General features: G+C 40.1%; 2 protein-coding genes across 2 annotated transcripts; both read left to right on the top strand.

The window, feature by feature from the left end:
- Positions 1 to 2799: 2799 nt before the first annotated feature.
- Positions 2800 to 7359, top strand: LOC115774520 (uncharacterized). Its single transcript, XM_030721858.1, has 6 exons — positions 2800 to 2863; positions 3102 to 3121; positions 3732 to 3923; positions 4307 to 4503; positions 4641 to 4671; positions 4934 to 7359. Exons 1-6 carry the CDS (start codon positions 2829 to 2831, stop codon positions 5062 to 5064), a joined length of 606 nt encoding a protein of 201 aa, XP_030577718.1. The 5' UTR covers positions 2800 to 2828; the 3' UTR covers positions 5065 to 7359.
- Positions 7360 to 15880: 8521 nt separating this feature from the next.
- Positions 15881 to 23922, top strand: LOC115774815 (uncharacterized). Its single transcript, XM_030722233.1, has 6 exons — positions 15881 to 15956; positions 16194 to 16213; positions 19624 to 19815; positions 21097 to 21299; positions 22666 to 22708; positions 23115 to 23922. The coding sequence occupies exons 1-6, from the start codon at positions 15922 to 15924 to the stop codon at positions 23234 to 23236; spliced, it is 615 nt and encodes a 204-aa protein (XP_030578093.1). The 5' UTR covers positions 15881 to 15921; the 3' UTR covers positions 23237 to 23922.
- The last annotated feature ends 1626 nt before the right edge of the window (positions 23923 to 25548 follow it).

The raw sequence follows: 25548 nt of genomic DNA, 5'->3' as shown, positions 1-25548 counted from the left end.
TACTGACTTTTTACTACAAACCCAAACCAATGATGCTGTGCTGAGGCTTCTAAGAAGGTGCCTCTAAGGACACTGAACTTGAAACTTGTGGCATCTATCTTGCATATCCAGCAGTGTGTCACAGGGGAGCTGCAGCCTCGTCCAGCTGTAACCTGAGAGACCTGAGGTCTGCATCACCTCTGACAGCCATCGGCACGTTATTTTTACTTCATCCTTCCATAAAGACCAGAAGAATATCTGGATCTGGATTAGTTTGTGACATCAAGGTGATGTCTCTGCATTTTTTTTGTAATTTTAACTTGTTATGCATTCATGAAGACATGATGCAAAATTTTGAATTTTATTTTTTGTATAAAGGATCCTTCCCAAAATCTGGATTGACTCCAGACATCAAACTTCTAAAGACCCACCTCTGTTGATTTTTATGGAAACCCATCATAAACTGTTTAGTAAACAGCTAAGAACAGAAAAACAGAAAGAGTCATATAACTGTGGCAGAGAGGTCATTAAGATGGCTAAACAAGATGTAACATCTCATCTTTGTCCCAGTGTAACAAATATGAATAAAGGCAAAGTACCTACACTGCACACAGACAGCGTTTCTGAAGCTGCACTCAGCAAGATTAATTAGCAGGCACAGACCAGTACACACACCACTAAGCTCCACACTAAATTAAGAGAAACATACATTACACACCTAATAAGCCATTTACAACTTTTCATCCTTCAAGTCCAACTTTTTATTGGTAATTTTTCACTAGGAAAGCTCGCAGATTCATTATTCTTTGTAAGTGCATCATCCAGATATTTTCCGGTGTTCATCCCACAGAAATAGACAGTTTTCCCGCAGACCCTGAAGGCAGCAGCAGTGAGCAGTGCTGGGGCTTCGGGGGGGGGGGGGGGGGGGGGGGGGGGGTCCCTCTCACAGCACTCTGATTTCTGTGAAGCTGTTGAAGCGGCTATGGACGAAGGAAGGAGGCATTTATATACTCACTGGTCATTTTTTTTTAAGTTACACGTCTGTCTACTCCAGTTTAGATTTAAATTATTTAAATTAAAGCTTTAAATTCTTTATGAAATTATTTCTGTTGACATTGTTGACAGTATGTAAAATATGTACATATGTACAACAACAGGTTCAAAGAAGAGGGGATGCTATACGGTGGTAAAGATGAATCCATCCCAACTTTTCTGAGATGTGTTGCTGCCATCAAATTAAAAATTAGCTAATATTTTTATTTTTCAAATGGTGCATTTTCTCAGTTTAAACATTTGATATATTTTCTGTTGTGAATAAACTGCGGGTTTATGGGCTTTACAAATCATTGCATTATTACTATTATTATTTATTTATATACATTTTACACAGCATTACAAATTTTCCGGTTGTAGATGCAGAAAAAGTTCTCAGCACAAGTAACAACAAAGTCATTTAGACATTAAGGAATTAATAATTATGATTTAAAAATGCAATGATATTATTCTGTATAATGAGTACTTTAACTTTAGTACTTTGGTACTTGTAATTGGAAGGGTGAAGCTACAAGGAGCAGAGGTAGTGAAGATGGATGAGTTTTAAATACCTGGTGCCAAAGATCCAAATCAACAAACGGTGTGTAATAGAGGTGAAGAAGAGGATGCAGGCAGGGTGGAGTGGGCGGAGACGGGAGTGATGACAGAATCAGAGCATATCAGACTGCAAAACTGAGCAGCATCCTGAGCACAAATGTAAGTAGATTGAAATATGTTTGGTTGCACAATACGTTACAATGCATTGCTTAAAAAATAATTAAAGTAACACTTTTTAATGAGACTATAGCATCAAGCCAATTAAACCTCTGGTATATTAATGAAGTCAGTTAAGTACAGTAGCAGAGGGGGTTGTTCATCAGTTTCAGCTTCTTAGGTGAACTAGAGGGGCAACAATGAGACAACCCCCAAACAGGAATGATTTTACAGATGTGAAGGGTTTTTCCTCCCACATCTTTTCTGAATGTTTTTCCTAGTTGTGCTTTTGGCTAGGGTCAGTGTCACCACTGGTAGCACGAAGCAATACCTGGACAATACAGAGGTTGCACAGGTATTCCAACTCCTCCAGGATGGCACATCAGTACGTACCATTCTTTCTCTCAGCGCAGCCTCAGGAGCCTGGAGGAGATTCCAGGAGACAGGCAGTTACTCTGGGATAGCTGGACAGGGCCGAAGAAGGTCCTTAGCCCATCAGCAGGACCGGTACCTGCTCCTTTGTGTGAGAAGGAGCTGGATGAGCACTGCCAGAGCTTCAAAATGACCTCCAACAGGACATCTCTCTTACCAAACAATCAAAAACAGACTTCATGAGGGTGGCCTGAGGGCCCAGTGTCCTCTAGTAGGCCCTATACTCACTACCCGGCACCGCGGAGCCTGATTGGCATTTGCCATAGAATACCACAATTGGCAGGTCCACCACTGGTGCTCTGTGCTTTTTACAGATGGGAGTAGGTTCATCCTGAGCACATACACAGACAGACATTAAAGGGTCTGGAGAAGCTGTGGCTACAACAACATTGAGCATGACTGGTTTGGTGGTGGGTCAGTGAGGAAGCATCTTGGAAGCATCCTAGTCAGATGTTCAAATCACTTCAACTGCCTAATTTTCCTGTGGAAGAGTAGCAGCCCCCCCCCATGAGTCTGAATTGGATAAGTGGAAGAAAATTGGTACTTTTTCAAAACAGTTATCATCCTCATCTCTCTATTTATGGACTGATGGATCTCTGCAGTTCCTGTGAAAGTGAAAGTGTTGCAGTGACTAGGAGGAGTTCTCATTTTACTTCAGTGTGTGGAAGGATATGTCAGAGACACTAAGAAATTATCAAGCTATTTTGTAAGTAACCTTCTTTATATTCTTTATGTTCCTCTGCAACCCTGTGATGCTGTGATACAGATTAGAGATAATATTACAGATTATTAGCTCTAAGGTATTTTTATGCCAGTGAAAACGTCTACAGAGCAGCTGCTACTAAAGAGAATTTGTGATGCATATTGACCGCCTGGCTGTGGTTATTTAATGTGGTAAATTATGCTGACTAAAAGTTTCTTTCTGTTTCTTTATCCTCCTTCAGAGACATGGAAGAGCAGCAAGGTGAGAAAATAAGTGAACTCATCAGATTTAAAAACTGTATTTACTAATTACATCAGATATCAGTTAAATATACTCATGCCAGTTGTTTTATATTATCAGTAATAATTGTGAAGTGCTTTTATAACCAAATGTTAGAAATTCAGAGTAGAAATTCAGCCTGTTTGTTCAAAATGTTTGGATTCAGATGAGTTACTTTGTAGAATCATGGTTTAAAGGATGGTACATAATTAGCTTATGGAGTAAATAATTATTAATGACTGACTATAACTGGTGCTTGTGCGTCATCAGTAATGAAGGAGATGTAGAAACTGTTGTAGGAAAAGTTAATATTCTCGTGCTTGAATTGAAGATATAAAAAAAATACACAAAGGCAGGAAAAAGACGCACCCTGCTTTTGCTAAGTTTCATTTTCTGTTATAACTGAAACTTCACATTTAAAGTGAAAGCACTGCAGCAGAATCTGTGCTTAGTGATTATCTTTGTAAAAAGCCTCTGATAGACAGTTTAACTTCTGTCAAGATTTTCCTTCATCTGGTTCAATTAATCTTCCTAAATAAAATAATTTTACAGCTGAAACATTAACCTAATTTTCTCCTTCTTTCATCTTTAGTTTCATGGAAAAAATTCTTTGTCTATGAGGCAGGAAACACAAACGGGGCTCATCGACCCATCGTTAGATGGCTCACAACAATCAGCCATACTGAGGTGTTCACGCCAGAAGAATGTGACTACCTCCTGGTTTTCTGTCCTGCTGTTTCCCGAGTTGGGACAGACATCGGAGAGGCTCTGGCCAGCATACCTTGTAAGAAATGTTCAGTCACACTTGTTTTCTTTTGTCATCACAACTGTGGGGAAGTGATTTAAACTTCTACATTCTCAGTTGGTGCAAGGTATCATGAGAAATGTCCTGGTAAGAAACTGAAAGTTACCTGCGCATGACTCAGCATGCTTTGGTGTCCAGTTCTGTTGTGTGAGAGTTGGGCGTCTCCCCGAGATTCTCAGTTGGATAAGCAGACAGAAGAGGATGGATGGCTGGCTGGATGGATGGAATAATATAATGGTCTGTGACTGTAACTGCCATCTTTACATACAGCTTTTATGTCCCGCAGCTTGAGATGCAGTAACATAACTCATGTTTTTCACTTTTTTCTGAATAATTTGATCCTGTTGTCTCTGTGCTCACAGTGCGTAGACCAGTCATTCTGGTGGTGATGCATCACACTTTCGATCGCCAGCATGTTGTAGCTGAAAGCTGCAGGCAGGTGAACGACCCAAATGTCCGCCTCACTGTGGACTGCCTGTTTTATGAGGGCCGACTCCTTGATTGCAGTCTCAATGATATCGCGCAGGGTAACATCTGGAAGAGTTTTGGAGTTTCCTCGGTACTAATTTTATGTACTTATCTGATATTGAAATTTTGAATAAGGTCACTGTGGTCCAAAGCTGTTAGGATTCACACGTTGCAGTTTAACTGTTACAAATTTTATTTTGTATACTCACTTTTTCTTCTTCCTTTCAGGTCTTTGACTGTAGAAACTGGATTCAGCAGAGTAAGTGTGACTGTAACCATGAATTTTTACTTACATTATCTTTCAGCTCTACATTTACACTTTACTTAAAGGCCACATTCAGAGTAAAATAGTGACTTGTGTAGTTCTGTCTGCAATTGCTGAGAAATCAGTTAAAAATTATTATTGTTATTATTGTGATTATGATGATGATGATTATTATTATTGCTGCTGTTGTCATTATGTTTTTGCATTCTGTTGTAAAGGATACCATGTTTAATGACTTTGTTTTTCTTTGTTTTAGGGTGGAAGAGACTTGCAGTTTGCACTTTATTTGGATGTTTTGTCACTGTAGTCATTATCTGGCTTTGTACATCATATGCGGCCGAGCCTGCTCCGGGTAACCATAGTTACCCTAACAAGCATTTAGGGTAACCGTGGTTCAGGAGCAGGTCATCTACTAACTGGAAGATCTCCATGCCAATGTTTAGTTGGGCAAGATTCTAAAACCTGAGTTTTCCCTGATGCATGTGTGATTGTGTTAATGTTAAAAAAACAGTCATAGAAAAAGATGCTTGTATGAATTAGTAAGTGAGCCTTCCAGTTATATGTGTAGATAAACGGAGTAAAAAAAAAAAGAAGTGCTGTATAAGTACCAGTCCATTTAAAGTGGACATGAAGCATCACATGCATAAAGGCTAATTAAAAACCTCATAGATTTAAGTCTGTCTGTGAAGCTGCATTTAAGTGTTTAAAGCATGTGTAGCGCCATCTTGTGCCAGTCCATCAGCATGTCTGCAGGGAGAACAGAGTGATGTGTGTGTCAGACCAAAACAAACAAACAAACAAACAAAGAAACAACACTTTTTGTCACATTTGGAGACCTTATTTCCTTGTTTTATTTTACAAATTCTTATCTCCACTATCAAACAGCGTTGCTCAAACAGGCTCTCCTCCACGCTGTCCTCATTCACAAAGTCATTTATAAACTACAAAGAACCACTCACTGTTGAAGAGACAGAGGTGGACGGTGAAGGTTTTTAACATGAAACTCAGTGCAGCAGTACAAAAGTGAGCCTCTTAGCTTTTTAGTTTTAGTTTCCTTGTTTTCCACTGAGTTATTGTTCTGTCACTAATTAGCTAACATAACCTAATATAAGTCTGTTAGCATCAACCAACCAACCAACCATGTAACCCAGTGATGTCACGTTTTGGACTGGCACAAGATGGCGCTACACATGCTCTAAAAACTAACAGTAAACACTTAGAGCTGGTTTCCCAGTCATGGATTAAGCATGGTCCTAGACTAAAAGGAAAAAGTCAGTGAGGACCACAAGAGGAAAAAGTATTTAGTCCAGGATTAGACATAATCCCTGTATGGGAAACTGGGCCTGAAATCTTAATCTCTTTGTGCTTCTTCTTCAGTGATGTAACACCCTGTTGGAGGTTTTGTATGTCAAAAAACAAATACATAAAAAGCATAATAGCAGACATCCACATCTTGCAAAGCAAATAAAAGAACTGATTCATGAGCAGTAATAGAGTATAGACATGCTCTTATTTTTCTTTAATTTTTTTCTAATATCATCTCAGCCTTAAGTAATTCTTTTTAATCCTTTTTAAGTTTCTTTGATTTATAGTAGTAATCATTATATATTCAAAAAAAAAGAAAAGAGAAGTTTTGATATGCTTGTATCTGTTTTTCTATGACGTGTCTATGTGTATAACCCATTGTTTTAAAGCAGGCAGAGCTGTTTAGAAGCAGGATAAGGACAGAGATGAGGGACAGACATAAGTGCGCAGCTGCTACTGCACCTTCTCTGTGTGTGAAGTCTAGGACCAGGAAGTCAGAGGTAGCAAGAGGCAGAAAGTTGCTGAGTAGGAAAAAGAGAGGAGATTCATACTGTGCTGATGTATTGGTTTATTCTTTTGCTTTATTGTTTTTATTTTTCTCTTATTTTTCTTTAATCATTGTAATCAGTATTTGATTTATATGTAATATGGAAAAAAAATTCTTTTATCTACATCTTATATACATATATCCCATATAATCCTTTACATATATGCTGACATAAAAGAGGAAGACACCTCCCTATAAAGAGAACTGATGCTGAAGATGCGAGGGCTTTTTCAGGGTTGTTGTTTTTGGGGGCTTTTTTGAATCAGTAAGAGAGGAGGATATTAGTTAGAGCAGAAGTTCCTGTTGTTATTTTTTCCCTTTTTGGAACATTGTACAGCGACTGTCAAGTCTTCTTAGTGCATTTTATTGTAAGCTTGTTATCTATTTCTATTAATAAATAGGAAAGGAATTAACTCTCTAAAAGGCATTTCTTGTTGTGTTGCGTTATTCCCGCTGGTTTCTTGTAGTCCTGTGATACTTGAGGGTGACAGCTTGAAAGGGGTAACTTCAGCCCCAGCTCTAGGAAGGAGAAGAGCTGCTCTCTCTGCTCCACTTTGGGAATAAAGGGGATAGAGGCTCTGCCCAGGGCTTAAATATTTTATTTCAGTGAGCAGAATCACAGTTCCTGGTGAGCAGGTCGCTGCACTCAGCTCTCTCAGGAAGGAACATCAGGGGGCTTAATGGTCTGAGAACCCGATAGGGCCCAGGGTCTTGACCAGGAGGTCAAGGGAGCAAGTTGGGTCACCCCCTGACAGCAGCTTACTGTACCCTTGCATTATTTTTGTAATCAGCTACAAACTTAAGATCAAAAATTACCCTGTGGTCTACCCCCCCCCAATATTGCTCTAAAAGGTTTTGCTTATTATGTGGTTCATATTTATGGAGTTATAAATAAAAAAAAGTGAAAAAATTGTGCTGAGTTTGTTATAATTATGTCACTCATGAATAGTAAATAAAAGTCTATCATAACTGTGTTGCTTGTCACTGTAACATTGTCTTAATGATTAAAAAAAGGCTAATCTAATCTAATCTAAAATCTATCTAATCTAACAAACTGTTAAAAACTGGACACAACCATATTATAAAGCCAAGTGTTCTTATGGGCAATCAGCTGAAAAGTTTTATTCATGATGTGGCAACCAAAAGGTTCTTCTTATTGACAGCTTGTTAATAAAAAAGTTACTAAAACTTTAGAACATGAGTTATGATATAATTTAATGATTAGAGAGAGACTAAAAATTGATTAATTGCAAACCACATGCACAACATGCATTAGTTTGTAGAAAATTATTAATGTTATAGCCCACAGACACCATTGTTACAAGTACAGGCGCTCACTGTGCTCATGTGTTACTTTTTATGAAAAGTTGAGCTTTTGTTTGAATGTGTTGTGCAGCAACACAGAGGGATGGAAATCAGCAAAGATGGAGACAAATACTGCTGATTTACAGAACACCCACTGAGGATTACAGCAACAAAAGTGTGCCCATGTTATTATATGTTGTTGCCAAAAAATGTAGTAAAATGCACAGAGGGTCTTAAAAAAATGAAGCTAGTGCTGGAGTTCCTTAATCCTGCACTTTTTCTAAACAGGACAGTTCTGCATTGTTGGTCTGAGAACACTTTCCTGATCAGTTTATGATCTCAGTCACTAGTTTTAAGTATCTGAATATGTCATAATGCTCCTTTTGTACATTATGACACCAGTTAAAGGCATGTTTCAATTTTCATGTCAGTGAGTATACCTGGGTCAGCTTGGGTCCAAGTGACAATCTGCTGGTGAGCACGAGACTCCGTGTGGACATCTGTGTGAGTGTCGCTTTTTTGTGACTGTGAAGACTGCCATTGGAGACCCAACGTTAGAACGCACCAACCACCCGCGTGAACCTAGCTTTACTAAAAGGCAGTATAACAGGAATCTCTACTTGTTTGTGGTGTCAGCCCAGCGTGATCTCTTAGAGACACAAAGAATGAAAAAGCAAGGTGTGCAGTAGGGTGAGCCTATTTGATGATTGACAGGTTGATACCATGGGATGGATGGATGGACTGATGGATCTCTGCAGTTCCTGTGAAAGTGAAAGTGTTGCAGTGACTAGGAGGAGTTCTCATTTTACTTCAGTGTGTGGAAGGATATGTCAGAGACACTAAGAAATTATCAAGCTATTTTGTAAGTAACCTTCTTTATATTCTTTATGTTCCTCTGCAACCCTGTGATGCTGTGATACAGATTAGAGATAATATTACAGATTATTAGCTCTAAGGTATTTTTATGCCACTGAAAACGTCTACAGAGCAGCTGCTACTAAAGAGAATTTGTGATGCATATTGACCGCCTGGCTGTGGTTATTTAATGTGGTAAATTATGCTGACTAAAAGTTTCTTTCTGTTTCTTTATCCTCCTTCAGAGACATGGAAGAGCAGCAAGGTGAGAAAATAAGTGAACTTACCAGATTTAAAAACTGTATTTACTAATTACATCAGATATCAGTTAAATATACTCATGCCAGTTGTTTTATATTATCAGTAATAATTGTGAAGTGCTTTTATAACCAATTTAAAGTGAAAGCACTGCAGCAGAATCTGTGTTTAGTGATTAATTTTGTAAAAAGTCCCTGATAGACAGTCTAACTTCTGTCAAGATTTTCCTTCATCTGGTTCAGTTAATGTTCCTGAACAAAATTATGTTACAGCTGAAACATTAACCTAATTTTCTCCTTCTTTCATCTTTAGTTTCATGGAAAAAATTCTTTGTCTATGAGGCAGGAAACACAAACGGGGCTCATCGACCCATCGTTAGATGGCTCACAACAATCAGCCATACTGAGGTGTTCACGCCAGAAGAATGTGACTACCTCCTGGTTTTCGGTCCTGCTGTTTCCCGAGTTGGGACAGACATCGGAGAGGCTCTGGATAACATACCTCGTAAGAAATGTTCAGTCACACTTGTTTTCTTTTGTCATCTCAACTGTGGGGAAGTGATTTAAACTTCTACATTCTCAGTTGGTGCAAGGTATCATGAGAAATGTCAAGGTAAGAAACTGAAAGTTACCTGCACATGACTCAGCATGCTTTGGTGTCCAGTTCTGTTGTGTGAGAGTTGGGCGTCTCCCCGAGATTCTCAGTTGGATAAGTAGACAGAAGAGGATGGATGGCTGGATGGATGGACGGATGGATGGATATGACCATGTCTTAACATAACTCAGTAACATAACTCATGTTTTTCACTTTTTTCTGAATAATTTGATCCTGTTGTCTCTGTGCTCGCAGTGCGTAGACCAGTCATTCTGGTGGTGATGCATCACACTTTCAATCGCCAGCATGTTGTAGCTGAAAGCTGCAGGCAGGTGAACGACCCAAATGTCTGCCTCACTGTGGATTGCCTGTTTTATGAGGGCCAACTCCTTGATTGCAGTCTCAATGATATTGCGCAGGGTAACATCTGGAAGAGTTTTGGAGTTTCCAAGGTACCAACTTGATGTACTTAACTCATATTGATATTTTGAATAAGGTATTGTGACTGTGGGCCACTGCTGTTAGGCTTCACATGTTGCAGTTTGATTGTTGCAAATTCTCCACTTAAAATGATTTTGTCTGCTTTTTTTCTTCTTCTTTTCAGGTCCCTTTCTGGAATATTTATAGGTCATTTACTAATTGGAAGATTGGATTCTGAACTCCATGCTGATGTATCCTTGGGTAAGATTCTAAAATCCTGATGTGAGTGTTTTAATGTTAAAAAGAAAAACATTTACTCATAGAAAAAGATGCTTGAATGAATGCATCAGTGAGCCTTCCAGTAACTTGTGTAGATAAACAGAGTAGAAACGTGCCATCTTGTGCCAGTCCATCAGCATGTCTGCAGGTAGAACAGACTGATGTGTGTGTCAGATCAATACAAACAAACAAACAAACAAACAAACAAACAAGCGAAGCCCAAATGTCAGTGAAGGAAAGAGATTAATTTCTCTGTGCTTTGGGAAGAAACTTATGTTTGTGGTGTGATGTGTATGTAGTAACCTGTTCTGCTGTAAACTGGATGTGCTTGGGGAAAAACAATAGTGCTGATGGCGTCTTGCAGAGGTCTGCTGTGCTAGCTGATTGCACCGCTGGGTGCACTGGACCCGAGAGGGAAAATGGGAACAAACAACCATGTAACCCAGAGATGTCACATTTTGTACAGGCACAAGATGGCGCTACACATGCTCTAAAAAACAACTGTAAACACTTAAATCTTAAAAAGCCTTCGTACATGCAGTGTTTCATATCCACTTTACTGAAGAACCAGAAGAACCATCAGGGCTGTCAGTAAGAAGCATGACCAAAGCAAAAGAAGGCCGTGTACTAGATAACAGCAGCACATTTTCCTGGAAATTATTAAATAAATGTGTTGCATCATGCATGTTTTGAAGGCTGATGTAGTCTCTTTGCAATTCTTCAGTGAAGTATTCTCCCCAACCCCCATATTGCTATAAAAGGTTTGTGAAATGTTTTAAAAAATGTTTGTGAAACATATTAAAATGTGACTTTATGTAAGCTTATTGTGTGTTTCAGGTTTCTGGAGTTATAAATAAAAAAAAAACTGTGAAATAATTATCCTGAGTTTATTATAATTATGTCACTCATGAAGAATAAATAAAAGTCTATCATAATTGTGTTGCTTCTCAGTGTAACATTGTTTTAATGATAAATAACCTTTTACTTATTAATACAAAGAATAATAATATATAAGACATATTATTATTAACCATAATAATAAGCAGCTCTCCAAAGTGAATAAACTCAGATTCAGTTGAACTTATAGCCTTTGAGCATTTATACTTAACTACATTTTCCTGATACTTCTACATTTTTACATATGCAATATTTTGTATGCAGGAGTTGTTCTTTGTGTATTTGTTGTTGGATTGTTTCTCTCCTGTAAGTAATCAGATTGTCAACTGCTGACCAATGTTACAAATGCTGCATAATTGGAGCATTGGAGACCCAACGTTAGAATGCACTGAACTTTAGCTTTACTAAAAGGCAGCGTAACAGGAATCTCTACTTGTTTGTGGTGTCAGCCCAGCGTGATCTCTTAGAGACACAAAAAATGAAAAAGCAGGGTGTGCGTTAGGGTGGGCCTATTTGATGATTGACAGGTTGATACCATGTGAGCATGCAGTGTGTTTCTCAGTCACACCCAGCCCTTGTCCATCACATGCTGGTGGTGAAACCGCTAAAAATGTAGACTTTATGACAAGACACGATTAACCAATCAGTGAAATCACGTGATTCTTTTATAAACAGTCTGTGGGTTAAACAGACTGGTGAGTTGGGGGACATTAATTTTTTTCAGTAAGTTGGTGTTTTATACGTTCTTTATTCCAATTATATCTGCTTTGAGATTTTTTAATTTTAACATTGCCTCCCAGTGGGTGTAATCAGCATTACACGGTGTATTGTTTTTCATGGATCATTTTTCAGCAGCTCCCGCCTCCTGCTGTTTCTGTCTTTTCTCTCTCGAAACACTTGCGGAGTCATTCTCATCCCCGCAGCTCCGGTCTGGACCGGTGGCGCAACACCGGCGCTGCTTCCTCAAATCAAAAGTGAAAGTGCTGCAGGGACAGTGAGCGGGGGAGGGGGCGGGCTCTGCGTGTCTTCTGTGTGGGGAGACTTGGGCGACTGACGCAACGAAATTATCAACCTCTTTCGTAAGTAAGCTTCTTAAAATATCATTAACTAAGCGTGCAAGGCTGTGAACTGCTGAATCTCTACTATGCATAGCGATTACACTCGGCTAAGGTTGTTTTCAGTCTTTCGGTTCCAGTAAACGCTTGTGCAGAGCAGTTAGCTCATGTTTTACCTGCTGGTTGTATTTATTAAACATTTATTCTGACTAATGGCTGTTTTCTGTTCCCCCTTCTTCCTTATTAGAGAAAAGAAAGAAGAAAAATGGTGAGAAAATAAGTTTATTACTGTGCAGCACATGATGGCGCCATGCAGCAGACAGCTGGTCGATGCAACATTTTGCAGCTAAACAGGAAACTGGCAGAGACGAGGGAAATAAGATGCGTGTGTGTGTGTGTGTGCGTGCGTGCGTGTCTTGGGGGTTGAACTTAAAGTATATTCACCAACGTTTCTACAGGTTTAACCAGGAAATAGCACACTTTACACGTTTGATCTGCTGACGTGCACTTTCATTCATTAAAAAAATGAATGCAAAAAGGCAAATTTTGCTGACACAGATCATGATACACAAGTAACAAACACACACGTAAAGGAAAACACAAGAAATACAATGATGTCTTTTTTCTTTTGTTGTTGTTGTCTCTATTTTTGAGGTGAAAAGGTTGATGTATTTCCTTCATCCGCTTCAACAATGACCCAGGTTTTCTCTTTCATCCACCTTTAGCTTCGGGGGAAAAAGTTATTTGTCTTTGAGGCAGGACAAACAAACGGGGCTCATCGTTACATTGTTGAAAGGTTGAGAGATTTTGGCCAAAAAGAGGTGAACACACTCCAAGAATGCGACTTCCTTCTGGTTTTCTGTCCTGTTGTTTCACGAGTTGGAACGGACATCGCAGAGGCCCTGAACTCCATGCCGCGTAAGAAATGCCAAATGAAATGAGCTTTAAAGCTGTCTTCACTAATATTGTGAAGTGATTAATGCTTCTAAGTAAGTGTGGGCGGATACACTAAGAAATATGGCAGTGTTGTTTCTTGTGTAATGACAGTGGTTTTAGTAGCTCTGGATGGACTCAGTCTTTTCTGAATCACGTCACCCTCTGGTCTCCATGGTTGTAGGTGGTAAACGAATCATTCTGGTGGTGATGCATCCAACCTTCAGTCCTCATTATGTTGTAGCTGAAAGCCGGCGACACGTGCAGGACCAGGCTGTCCGCCTCACCGTGGACTGCCTGTTTCATCAGGGCGAACTCCTCGACTGCAAACTTAACGACAGGATGTTTGATGAATTCCGGAGGATTTTGGAAGTTTCCATTATCCAGGTAATGACAAGATTCTCATGAGATTCTTATAACCAGGTTTATACGCAATTATTTTGACTTGATATTGACAGTATAATAAAGCGATTATAACACATTTTCTTAATTTCTTTTTTAGGTCTTTTTCTGGAAAACAGTCACATGTAAGTATGATTGTACTGATTTTATCCTTATTGATAATCTGGCATGTTAGAATAAAACCTACTTGCTGATGAATTAAGACTGAGTCAACAAAGCTGTGTGCAGCATTGCTGTAAATGTCAGAGAAGACTATACAGTTTTAAAGTTTTTAAATCAGAGAATTTAATATTCTAATACCAACTCTGGATTGTTTGAGCTGTAAAAATCATCTGAGATGATTCATTGCTCTTTTTTCCCTCTATTTTAGATTTGAAGAATCCCTGGGTAGTTGGAATTGTGGGTGCTGCATGTATGATCTATTATTTTAGACATGAAATAAGAAAACAAATAGGACCGTGAGACAACAAACTATAAGCTCATTTTCATGACAACGAGTCGTCGCCTCACCCGGATTAACAACACCTGGTGTGTGAAGTATGTGCAGCTGATTGTGTGAAGAGTGTGCAGGAACTGTATAAGAAGTGAAACACTGATATATTGTGCTGTTTTGATAAAACTGCCACAGAAAGAGTGACGTCTGAGTACTTTATTTATTCTTTTATTACAAAAATTATTCAGGAAGTTCTAATACATGAAACATTGAATGCAGTGAATATAGTATTTCAACATCGTTAACCTGGTCTGGACATTAATTCTACACAACATTTTTGGGGGAAACATGATCATAGATGTGGATCTGGAGCAGGCGGATGTATCTAAAGCTTACGCTCTCTTTGTGCTACTTCTGGGGTAAAGTACTTCCAGGAATAAATACAAATGCTTCATAAGCTTCTCTATGCTAATTTAGTTTTAATAGTGATCTCATAATACCATAATACACGCACACACACACACACACACACACACACACACACACACACACACACACACACAGAGCAATATCCTGTATTGGTTTGTGTATCTGTTTTCTTGTCTCTTTTACACACTGTCTTTTGATTTTGCTACCGATGCAGCAGTTGGTGACCCGCCATGCTTCATTTGTGCTCCGTCCTTTATTCTCACCCCCCCCCCCCCCCCCCACACACACACACACACTTACAGTGTTTCTGGTATGTTTGTCTGTTTAGTAACAATATTACAGGAAAAAATTTTCAGTCCGATTTATACCAAATTTACACAACAGGTGGCCAGTGACCTGATGACATTTTTGCTACAAATGGGTCAAGGTAAAAAAAAAAAAAAAAAAAAATCCAGTAAAATTGAAGAAACACCTTTTTGTTAAACATCAAACCTGTTGGCTTCATTTTATAATTGGTACACAGTTGTGCAGGATGACGAGCTAGTGCCAAACTGAACACCGAATGGATCTGATCCAGTTTCTGGATTTGCAGGCTACTTATTTTTGGACACATCGCCCTCATTTGTTGCAGTAAGAAGCATATCACCATGGACATGTAACATTTGATGTTTGATATGATCTGGATACTCGAATATATGACACAACTCTTCACTCTATCAGTCTGATCACTCAATTCGCCCGCCCACCAACTCACATATTTTCTCATCATGAGATAAAGCCTTACTGTCCATTAAATGAAAGCTATTTCAGTTTAATTTTTAAACCTTGAAAAATTATGGGTATGGACACACAGGACCTTTGTGTTATCTCGATGGCTCAGTCTTTGGAGAGTGACGTGTTTATGAGACAAACAATGTTCAAATGAGCTAAAACGTCTGCTGGTGCTGGGTTTGTTGTGCCCGCAGGCCTTCTTCTTTTCTCCTTTTTCTTTTCTCCTGCCCGTCAGCGCCTGTCGGCTGTGTTACACTAAACATATATAAACATAATAAAACCAAAATAAAAAAACAAAACAGAACAGAATGAGCCTACAGAGAGTTTATAGAGCTCATCTTGGCAAAGCAAATGTGTTAAGCACAACAGTGAATTTAGACCATGAATCTGCTGATAACACAGATCCACTTTCAGATGTTATCTTTTTATAATACTGCCACCCAGTGGATGGAGCTGGTGTATTTGAGAAGAACAAACAGCAAAAAGTTGTTGTTACAGCATGAAGAAATGTTACCTGTAATTTTACATGATATAGCATAATCACTTCAAAGTTCTAAACGTATGGGTTTCAAAGACAGCAACATTGTAACTGCCGCTGCTTCTGTATCGCACACTTTAGTAACTGCTGCGGTGTGGTTATCTTATTTCCTTAAGTCTTTCTTGTGTCTGCAGTTCCTGTTAAGTGGTTGACACGTGGACTTCACAAACACAAGTGGTTGTGGGGGGAGGGGTGATCACTGGTCTTCAGTACAGGGACAAAGATGCCAGAGACACCAAGAGCTTCTCAAAGTTTTCCGTAAGTTAGCATCTTAAATGTTTGTTTTAGATGTTTCCTCTCAGGCCGTGAACAGTTTAATCTCTATATATTGTGGTTAAGAGATTATAAACTTCTAAGTTTGTCTTGTGGTTCCAGTAAAAGCTTGTGCAGAGCAGCTGTTATTAGCACAGATGCATGTGTACCTGCTGGCTAGATTTATTCGACTATGTTACATTCTGACTAAAGGCACCTTTCTCTGTCTTTATCCCTACTTAGATACACAAATGAAGAAAATGGTGAGAAAATAAATTTACTTTTTTACTTACTTTATCAAACACTTCACACTACTGGACAGCACCAGACTGTTAACAAGATAATTAGTTGCTGAGTGTTCAAAGGAGGAGGTTGGCAAAGAAAACGTGGGAGATGAAGGAAGCAGACAGGAATACTGGGAGGATAGGGCAAAGAAACAGGTGCCAAAGGAAAAGGCTTCCAGTAAGTTGTATGTGAGGATGGACACTAAGGAAGGAGAAATAACTTATATCGATGGACTATGCAGAGAGATTGACCTTGAAAAGCAGGTTAGTGTGATCAAGGACAGAGATGGAAATGTACCGAGGAGAAGAGAGTGTGAGGAGTTGATGAATGTAGAAAATGAGAGCGAGAGAGAAAGAAAGAGAGGAGGAAAGATGGAGGACAGTTAGTGAATCAGGAAGTGCAGATGATTAGCAGGGAGGAAGTGGGGGCAGCTATGAAGAGGACAAAGTTGATGAGCCAAACCATGAAGCTATAGGAAAGAGCTGTTGAAGGAGAGAGGTGATGATCAGTGAGCAGCAGTATGGCTTCATGCTGAGAAAGAGCACTGCAGATACAATGTTTGCTTTGAGAGCTGATGAAGTAAAGAGAAAGTCTGAAGGAGTTGCACTGTGTCTTTAGCAGATAGGATGGTGATGAAAAGGTGACAGATGAGGTCAGTCAGGAGTCTCCATGGACTTTGATCTTTGCAGATGACATTGTGAGCTGTAGTGAGAGTAGGATGCAGGTGGGAGAGAACCTGGAAAGGTGGAGGTATGGAGAGAAGAGGAATGAAAGTCAATAGAAGCAAGACAGAATACATGTGTGTGAATAAGAGGGAGACAGAGAGGTGAACATACAAGTAGTAGAAATAGTGAAGATAGATGAGTTTAAATGCCAGTGCAAAAGAGAGACGAAGAAGAGAGTGCAGGCAGGATGGAGTGGGTGGAGATGAGTGTCAGGGTGGTTTGTGACAGAAGGAGAGCAGCAAGAATGAAAGAGAAGGTTTACAAAATGCTATTGAGACCTGCTATGATGTAGCATTTGGAGACAGTAGCAGTGACAAAAAAATAAAAACAGGAGGCTGAGCTGGAGGTGGCAGAATTGAAGATGCTCAGATTTTCACTGGGAGTGAGCAGGAGGGACAAAATTAGAACAGAGAGACAACTCAGGCTGAGCATTCTGGAGAAAAAGTTAGAGAGGCGAGGCTGAAACAGTTTGGGGATGTGCAGAGGAGGGATAGTGGATATATTGGACAAAGAATGTTGGAGATGGAGCTACCAGGCAGGATGAAAAGAGGAAGACCTCAGAGGAGGTTCATGGATGTAATGAAAGAGGGAATGCAGAGGGTTGGTGAGAGAGAGGAGGATGCAGATTCTTCATGCTTACGTCTCGTTTTGGATGAACCAACATTGCTCGCAAACTTAATGCATCTTTAAATGTCTCACTGCTACCACAGATGACGAGTAGACTTTTGTTGTGAAAATATGACACAAATGAAGAGGCTAGAAATGAACATACTGCAGCACATGATGATTTCTGTGGTTTAAACAGATTCTGTGAGCAGCAGCAGGAAATAACTGATCTGATTATCTGACATTTACACTTTCATCAAAAAAAAAAAAGCTCACATGCAGAAACTTCCCCCCACTGAGGTGCCGTTTACACGAGACCGTTTTCATTTTGAAACGGTGTCGTTTTGATGCATTTCGGCCTTGCGTTTACACAACAACGGTGTCGTTTTGATGCGTTTCGCCCTTCTGTTTACACGACAACAGAGTGAAAACGATGTGTTTCAGGTGCCGTTTACACGAAGCCGTTTTCACTGGAAACGGTGTCGTTTTGATGCGTTTCAGCCTTTCGTTTACACGATGGCGTTTCAGAAACGATCCGCGTTTACACGAGGACATGTGAAACGATGAAAACGATGTAGTTCTCATGCCAGGCCACAAGTTGGCATTGGTTTTCTCTTTGCAAAGTTTGTTTATGCAAGACGCGCATGCGTGGAGTGACACAGTAGGTAGTGCGGCAAATTGTTCATTACTTACAAAACGGCCAATGTGAGAGGTTTTGTGTGGACCGATGATGAGGTTGGATCGCTGCTGCACACAACGCTGAATTACAAAACGGTCAAAACACAGGAAAAGCATAAGAAGCACTCGTGAATCCGCGAGTACTGTTTATCAGTTTGCGCGTGCGCGAAAAACTGTGGCCATCGCAACCATAGTGCGCATGTGCGAGTTGAGCGTTTTCAAATCATCCCGGTTTCAAGTGTTTACACGAAAACGCAAGCCGGTGCGTTTCTGAAACGCTCCACTCTGGACCCCGTTTCTGAAACACATCGTTTTCACTCTGTTGTCGTGTAAACAGAAGGCCGAAATGCATCAAAACGACACCGTTGTCGTGTAAACGCAAGGCCGAAACGCATCAAAACGACACCGTTTCAAAATGAAAACGGTCTCGTGTAAACGGCACCTCAGAAACGGGGTCCAGAGTGGAGCGTTTCAGAAACGCACCGGCTTGCGTTTTCGTGTAAACACTTGAAACCGGGGTGATTTGAAAACGCTCGACTCGCACATGCGCACTATGGTTGCGACGGCCAGTTTTTCGCGCACGCGCAAACTGATAAACAGTACTCGCGGATTCACGAGTGCTTCTTATGCTTTTCCTGTGTTTTTACCGTTTTGTAATTCAGCGTTGTGTGCAGCAGCGATCCAACCTCATCATTGGTCCACACAAAACCTCTCACATTGGCCGTTTTGTAAGTAATGAACAATTTGCCGCACTACCTACTGTGTCACTCCACGCATGCGCGTCTTGCGTAAACAAACTTTGCAAAGAGAAAACCAACGCCAACTTGTGGCCTGGCATGGGAACTACATCGTTTTCATCGTTTCACATGTCCTCGTGTAAACGCGGATCGTTTCTGAAACGCCATCGTGTAAACGAAAGGCTGAAACGCATCAAAACGACACCGTTTCCAGTGAAAACGGCTTCGTGTAAACGGCACCTGAGTCTGCTCAGATAGATTTTCATTAGAGCTCATCAGATCTAATTATCTGTAAGTGTGCTGAGGGTGCTTTCAGTCACTGTTTGTTTGCTGACCTGAGGTCAGTTACAGTTGTGCCAATTCAAAAACAGACTACAAAACCCCCATTTTATTCTCACATGCTTACAGTTAACTGTCTGTGTGTGTGTGTGTGTGTGTGTGTGTGTGTGTGTGTGTGTGTGTGTGTGTGTTACCTTGTATTTCATTTCTGAAAAGACATTGCAGAGCTACATGTTCATGTGTTTTTCAGATAATTTTGAAACTTTCACAGTGTCATTTTTGTCAGTGTTTCTCTGCTTCAAGCTTTGCGGCTGCACAAAATTATGAAGAATGACTGAAATTTTCTTCTTCATCCATCTTTAGCTTTGGGGAAAAAGTTCTTTGTCTTCAAGGCAGGAAACACAAGTGATGCTCATCGTTTCTTTGTTAAGAAGCTGAGCCGTGTTGGCCAAATAGAGGTGACCTCTGCAGAAGGATGCGACTACATTCTGGTTTTCTGTCCTGTTGTTTCGCGAGTTGGAACGAACATCGCAGAGGCCCTGGACAACATGCCTTGTAAGAAAAGCTATATTTAATTATTGAGCAGAGATTCAAACTCATACTGTAAATACCGTATTTTTCGGACTATACGTCGCTCCGGAGTATAGGTCGCACCAGCCAAAAAATGCATAATAAAGAAGAAAAAAACATATATAGGTCGCACTGGACTATAAGTCGCACTTTTTTTTGGGGGGGTGGGGGGGTTGATAGAATCCGAGACCCAGAGCAGAAATTCCATCTTGAACGGCAATTTAAAATAATAATGGATTAAAGAACAGGACGAACACGGTTACACCTACGTTATGCTAACGTAGCACATTCAGCTACATGACGCACAACGAACACGCGTTCGGTATGTTAACGTAACATTAAGTTATTCAGATAACCATAGCATAAAGAACATACTAACAAGTTAACCAAACCATCAATCCATTGAATTCTTCATCCTCGGTGTCACTTCTAAACAACTCCGTACACTCCGTAGACGAAGCGCCGCTTCCTCTTCTGTGTCGCGTTAGTCAGACTCGTCGTCAGCTGCAGTTCCAATTATTCCAGCCTTTCTGAATCCCAACAGGATGGTTTGGTTGTCACTGAAGCCCATGTTTTCTTGATCCATCCAATGACTTCCAGGAAAGTTGGGTGGCGCATTCTCCCAGTTGCCGTTAAGCTGTGCTCTCCATCCATCATCCACTGCGCCCACAGGTTACGCAAGACTGCCTTAAAGCTGCAGTTCACGGAGCTGTCAAGTGGCTGGAGTATTTTGGTTTATGTGTTATAAATGTCACATATACGTCGCTCCGGAGTATAGGTCGCACCCCCAGCCAAACTATGAAAAAAAGTGCGACTTATACTCCGGAAAATACGGTAATTATCGGAGGGTATGCTGAGAAAAGTACCTGTATATGACGGATATTTAAATAAATATCAACTTTTGCAATATGAAATATGAAACATAAGAAACTGGTTCCTCAGGTTCTCAGAAGGGCAAAAAATTTGATATCTTATGTGGGTTAATAAACAGTACCAGTCAAAAGTTTGGACACACACACACACACACACACACACACACCATTCATATGAATCTCTGAGTGTATACAAAAGATTTTAAACTGGGAGGTGAGCAGAAGGATCACATTTCACACAGAGCCACAAACAGCTTGAATACATCCATTTATTAGTTATGTTGTTTCAAATATTTCTAAATGACTGAAGAGAAAACGCAACTGACTTGATGGAATAAACATTTTTGCTGTCTTGTTTGTGAATCATATCATCCTGTAATCTTTGTGCTTTCAGCTGGCAAACCAGCAATTCTGGTGGTGATGCATCATACCTTCGATTGTGATCGTGTTCCAGGTGAAAGCCGCAGACAGGTGAACAATCCGAATGTTCGCCTCACTGTGGACTGTCTGTTTTATGAAGGCAAATTCCTCGATTGCAACCGCAACGATATCATGTGGCATGATGTGCAGACATTTTTGCGGGTTCCTGATAAGCAGGTAAGTTACTGATCTATTACAAAGTTTATCAATAGAGAGGAAAAGTTAAAACTTAGTGTCCTGACTGAATATCTGGGGTACCCCAAATAGCAAATTTTACCACATTTTGCTTAATTGAAGAAAAATCTGTTTCATAACTTGGTTTTTCTAAGTTCCCATGATTATTAACAATACCTTGAATATAAATGTAGTTTGATTTGGCTTGAATTCTTCTAAGGGTACCCCCAGCCCCCCCAGAATGTGCCAAAAATAGCAAATTTTCACACATTTATCTTTGCAAGATGCTACTTTTTGTTTGAGCTTCAGAGATTTTTGGCAGGTGTGGAAACAGAATAAGTAGGGTTTTGGTTCTGTGAGGGTTTGGTGGGATGTGAGGAAGGTAGAGATCAGATTATTTTTCTCTGCTCTGCTCTGTCCTCTGCAGAGCTGAAGAGTAAGCAAGCTGATGAAACAAAGTATCGGTGATTTGGAGGCTGGAATTGTGGGGATGGGGTTGGGGGTGTTGTACTGAGAAAAGGCAACAATTGTTGGAGTTCTGCAAAAACCTGGGGGTTTGCTTGCAGGATAAAGCTAAAGGGGTCTTTGTCAGTGCTAGAGTCAATATGCTCAAAGGAACGAACACTTCCAGCTCCCCTTTCTTTGGCCTCGAGAAGAGAGTAGCTGAAAAGAAGATCAGGCACTGTTTAAAGCTTCCTAGCAGGAGAATAACTGCAGGTGAAGGAGCTGCATGAAGGGGTGAGCAAAACCAGGGAGCCAAACTGTGCCCTGTTGAGGATACCTGGACGACTGGGGCTGGGAATGCTATAGGGATCCTGGACTTTGACAAATCTCAACAACAAACCGTTTCTTGATCCGGCTAAGTTCAGACTGAGGGGAGGGCTGTCCATTGGTTTATGTGAAACTCATATAGACTGAAGTGTGTTTTAGAACTTTGTGTGGTCAGATTGGGGAGGTTTGTTCCTGTTGACGCCTTTATCCTGGGACCAGTGTATGTAGCATGAAGGACGTTTTAGTTAATTTTCTTTTGGGTCAGGCTAACCAGCAGGAATGAGTTCAAGGGTGGTGTTCTAATGGATGTTATTTCCATGTTTAAATGGATGGTAACTTAGGAATAATGTGGATACCTTGTAGAATTAATGGGGCTTTGGAGGAGCTATTCAAACTATAACTGCTGATGGTCTCAAAATGTGTTTTTATTGGTTGGTTTATCTTGATGGTGTGTGTGTGTGTGTGTTTATGGGTGGGAGGGTTGGGGTAGACTAGTTGATTTGTTAATTTCTGTAATATTTGCATACTTTGTATACTTAATATTTTTCAACAAAGATGATTTCTTTCCTTCCTTCCTTCCTTCCTTCCTTCCTTCCAGATGATTTCCTTTCACACCACTTTCCGCGAAAACTTACAACACTGTAAGTACGACTATGTTTTTTCATCTAAGTCATTTAGCCAGTATTCTGCAAATCAACAGTGTTTTTGAGGGAAATCCTTCTCTGTGTGTTCCTGATATTAGAATAAAATCTGATTTTGAAGGATATTTTCTTTTCATCATCCATATAATGTAATTTTACTGGACACCGAGTGTGGTCACACTAGCCTTCTAATCGTGATTTATTAGAGGAAGATTCGTTTTTTTTTACATCTTTAAAAATTGCTCAGATTCCAGAGCCACCAAAGCATAACCATGTTAAACCAATCTGAAATATTCATGTGATGATGGCCAAAACTTTTCATGAAGGAATTTAATATTCTAATATTGGATTGGTTGTGTTGTAAATGATCCCTGATGACTCGCTGCTCTTTTATTCTTTTTCTCAGGTTTGAAGATGACGTCACTTATTTTTCTAATTTTGCTTTTGGTGGCTATAATAATTTTTTGCATAACTGCTATGTTGTGCCTTGAAGGGAAAAAATACATGTGCTTTTTCAAGAATGTGTAATTATCTGCCAAAAATGAATAATTACTATTATTATTATTATTATTATATTATACCTGTGAAGGCTGGTGTATTTGTGCGCTGCTGAAGGTTTTGATCAATGGTATCCAACCTGGGAACAATAGAGGTGAAATCATGTAAACCTAGCATAGTCATAATATGCAACCCTAAGTTAAAAAAAGATATTTCAAAGACTTTGATGACATTTTTCCTCTAATTTGATTTTGATCTAATGTAAATGTGTTAATAAGTTTTCTTTGCTTCCTCCTTTATATCTGAAACTGACGTCAGTGTAACAGATGTTTGAGTTTGTTGTCTCGGGGTTTTTTCCAAAGCTAAACATGTCAACGCTTTACAACTCTTTACAGTTTTGTGAAATGCATATGTTAAAATGTGACTTTAGATTAGCAAGTATAGCATGTATTTTAAGTTAAAAAAACAACAACAAAGGAATATTTTGTTGTGGTGTTGCTTGTAATTCATTCATGAGATTTTTGATCATCCATCCATCCATCCATCCATCCATCCATCCATCCATCCATCCATCCATCCATCCAATTTAAGAATGCAGGAGGTCTTTGATACTATTTGAAATATTGAGAATGTTTAGATATTGGCAAAAACATGAAAACATGAATATTTTTTTCCCAACAGTTTTGATCATTTTACAGACTGAATATTCCCTTTGGCCTGAATTTATGCTTTCTGCTTGCATTTAGTTACAAACTAACAAACATGTTAAATAAATGCACTTTCTTCTGCAGCTGTGTTACAGAAGTGATCATTTGGTCCAATCAGAGGTTTTCATTGCATTCACAGCCTATGACCACTTGGCTAATATTGTGTTGGTCCCCCTTTTGCTGCCAAAACAGCCCTGACCCATCGAGGGATAGACTCCACTAGACCCCTGAAAGTGTGCTGTGGTATCTGCACCAAGATGATCCTCCACAGATTGCACTTGTTTGTCCAGCACATCCCACAGATGCTTGATTGGAGGCCAAGTCAACACCTCAAACTTGCTGTTGTGGTCCTCGAACCATTCCTGAACCATTTTGCTTTGTGACAGGGTGCATTACCCCACCGTATAATGTAGCCACGAAAGGGTGTGCATGGTCTGCAACAATGCTTAGGAAGGTGATATGTATCATGGTAACATCCACATGGAAGGCAGCACTCAATGTTTCCCAGCAGAACATTGAAGCAACACACTGCCTCTGCTGGCTTGGCTTCTTCCCATAGTGTATCCTGGTGCCAGGGGTTTCCCAGGTAGGTGACACACACGCACCAGCAATCCATGTGATATAAAAGAAAACATGATTCATTAGACAAGGCCACCTTCTTCCATTGCTCCATGGTCCAATTCTGATGCTCATGTTGCCATTGTTGGTGCTTTTCATGGTGGGCAAGGGGTAGGGATGGGAATCTTGTAGAGAACTGGTTCCCAGTAATTCAGTTCCTTGGAATCGTTAGTCTGCTTGCTTAACGATTCTGTTTATCGATTCCATTGATGTGAGGATGCATTTACATGATTACATTACACAGGCACCTTATTTGCTTCGGAATATATCCAACAGCATTAAGACAGAAGCCTCAAGATTAAAAAAAAAAAGCATTACAAAATTACCTTCACAGTGTTTCAACAGCAGCAGCTGTTTTACATGCAGTCTGTGCACACGCAGCAAGTGCAAAAAGGTGGAGCCATTACTGAGACGGTGAGCTCAGATGGAGCGAAACGAAATGTTTTTCTGGCATTCAAAGCAGCAGCGCTTTTCCCTGTAACCACCGTTAAAACCTTTACTCACTAACCCAATGCAGTGGCGGCTCCAGAAATATTTTTCTGCAGGTGCTAAGGGGGGGTGGGGGTGGGGGTGGGGCTAAGCATTTTACTGAGGGTGCTATGAAGGATCATTTGTTATTTCAGTTCTCAACACACACAGACACAAGCTATTTTCTTGGGGGTGCTACGGGGGTGCTATGACTTTTACTGGGGGAGCTATAGCAGCCCCTAGCCCCCCCGGCGCCGCCACTGACCCAATGAGAATTGATAAGGAATCAAATCGATAAGTGATATCGATAATGAATAGGAGTTGCTAAATTCTTATCAATTCCCATGCCTAAGCGCAGAGGACGCAAATGGCAGGGCTAAATCAGCTCTGTCTAACCAACAGCTTTTACTATGCTTGTAAACAGTTTTTAAAAATGGCCACGTGAGCTGACAACTGTTTTTGGAAGACTGCCACCCAGTGCATGCAACTGGTGTATGCTTATTCATGCTGTTACAGCATGAATAAATGTTAACTATATATTTACACTGT

Source organism: Archocentrus centrarchus, chromosome 24 (assembly GCF_007364275.1).
Source record: "Archocentrus centrarchus isolate MPI-CPG fArcCen1 chromosome 24, fArcCen1, whole genome shotgun sequence".
In the NCBI taxonomy this organism is placed as follows: domain Eukaryota; kingdom Metazoa; phylum Chordata; class Actinopteri; order Cichliformes; family Cichlidae; genus Archocentrus; species Archocentrus centrarchus.
The sequence above is the reverse complement of the archived record's forward strand: the minus strand, read 5'-3'. Positions and strand labels throughout refer to the sequence as shown.